The 1,970-nt window shown below is 46.0% G+C and overlaps 1 protein-coding gene across 1 annotated transcript; it reads right to left on the reverse strand.

Moving 5' to 3' along the window:
- Positions 1 to 755: 755 nt before the first annotated feature.
- On the reverse strand, positions 756 to 1,637 carry LOC147518837 (uncharacterized). Its single transcript, XM_086594025.1, has one exon. It carries the CDS (start codon positions 1,635 to 1,637, stop codon positions 756 to 758), a length of 882 nt encoding a protein of 293 aa, XP_086450151.1.
- Between the last annotated feature and the right edge of the window lie 333 nt (positions 1,638 to 1,970).

Here is a 1,970-nt window from a genome sequence, read left to right on the forward strand (position 1 = left end):
AAGTTCCTTTCGCTGTCACGACATACGGTCCTTCCCAGTTGGGTCCTAGTTTGCCGTCATTCTCCTTCTTAGTAGCTGGGGTAACCTTTCGCAGCACCAAGTCCCCAATCATGAATCTCCGCGGCTTTACTCGTTTATCATACTGTCTCTGTAGCCTTCTATGATACTCCTCCAGTCGTATGCGAGCTGTATCTCTTTTTTCTTCAATTATATTCAACTCAATGGCTAATACCTTTTCATTTAGACCCATTTCCACGACCCTGGTTCTTGTCGTTTTCTCTATCATTTCCACCGGTTTGACAGCCTCTACTCCATATGCCATTGCGAATGGTGATTCATTCGTCGAAGTCCGCGGTGTGGTACGATAAGCCCATAAAACATGATTCAATTCATTAGCCCACGCTCCCTTTCTGTCTTCCAACTTTCTTTTTAAATTGTCCATGATGATTTTGTTTGATGCCTCGGCTTGACCATTCCCCTCCGGATTGTATGGCGCCGAGAACCCTTGTTTCACTTTGTAGGCTTGAAGGAATTGACGTACCTTTCCCCCAGTAAATTGTGTTCCATTATCTGCAATGATTGTATAGGGCAATCCGAATCTGCATATTATGTTCTCCCAAAGGAACTTCTTCACATTCTCTTCTTTGACTTGCTGTAGTGCCACTCCCTCCACCCACTTGGTGAAATAATCAGTGGCGGCCAGCATAAATCTTCTTTTGCCGCTTGCCATGGGCAAGGGGCCCCATATCCAGTGCTCACATGGCGAATGGCCACGGACTAAACACATTATGCAGCGGCTCTGCTGGGGAATAGATGAGTTGTGCAAACCTCTGGCATTTTTCACAAGTTGTTGCATACTCTGTTGCATCCCTCTTCATATGAGGCCAAAAATACCCCTGCGATATCAATCTATGGGTTGTGGTTCGACCGGTGAAGTGACTTCCACAATCACCTTCATGTACCTCGGCCAACACTTCTTGCACCTGCTGTGGCCCTATGCATCTCAATAGTGGTCCGCTGAAACTCTTCCTGTACAAATCCCTATCTAACAGAACATATCTCTGACTGACTTGCTCCATCTTTCGTCTCTCCTTTGTATTCTCTATCTCTGCTCCCATAAGAAAAGTTTTAATAGGCGTCATCCAACCTGCCTCCCTCTCAATGGTGAGACACACCCCCTCAATTTCTGATGTACTTGGCTTGCTCAAAACTCTTACTTCAATAGAACGACCCTCTGTTCCTGGAAGCACAGCGGCCACATATGCTAAAGCGTCAGCATGTCTGTTTTCACCGCGGCCCAAATGGGCAAACTGAATCCTTTTGAACTTGCTGGCTTTTCGTTGTAGAACCTCCAGATATCGTGCCATCCTTGGACAACGTGCCACAAACCCCCCATTCATCTGACAAATAATCAAGTTAGAGTCAGAGAACACCGATAACTCGCTTACTCCCAGATCTTGTGCCAAATCTAAACCTGCTATCACTGCTTCATATTCAGACTCATTATTAGAAGCCGCGAATCCCAGTTTCATTGACAACTCCAGCCTTGTGTTGTCAGGAGTCACCAAAACCACGCCAATCCCATTTCCGATATCTGTAGGTGATCCATCCGCGAATACTCTCCATCCATTGCGCATATCCCAAGGGTCCAAGGGATCACGTCTAGATTCTTCCTCCTAATCCATGACCATTTCCTCTCCCCAAGTGGGATCCTCGGCTGGAAATTCTGCTAGGAACTCTGCCATGGCTTGCGCTTTTTTCGATATTCTAATCTGATATTGGATTTCGTAACAACTAAGCATCACTGCCCATTTCAGCATTCTGCCTGACTTTTCTGCCTTCAACGCTTGCTTGAGGGGCAGATTTGTTATCACTACCACTGAGTGAGCCTCGAAATAGGGTTTCAACTTCAATGTAGAGAAAATCAACGCTAAGGCATACTTCTCAATTCTACTGTATCGCGTCTCTGC

This window comes from Coptis chinensis, chromosome 2 (assembly GCF_015680905.1).
Source record: "Coptis chinensis isolate HL-2020 chromosome 2, ASM1568090v1, whole genome shotgun sequence".
Classification (NCBI taxonomy): domain Eukaryota; kingdom Viridiplantae; phylum Streptophyta; class Magnoliopsida; order Ranunculales; family Ranunculaceae; genus Coptis; species Coptis chinensis.

What these genes read in the sequence shown, in the direction of transcription:
- LOC147518837 (XM_086594025.1), bottom strand. Translation starts at nt 1,637, where the DNA reads ATGCGCAATGGATGGAGAGTATTCGCGGATGGATCACCTACAGATATC.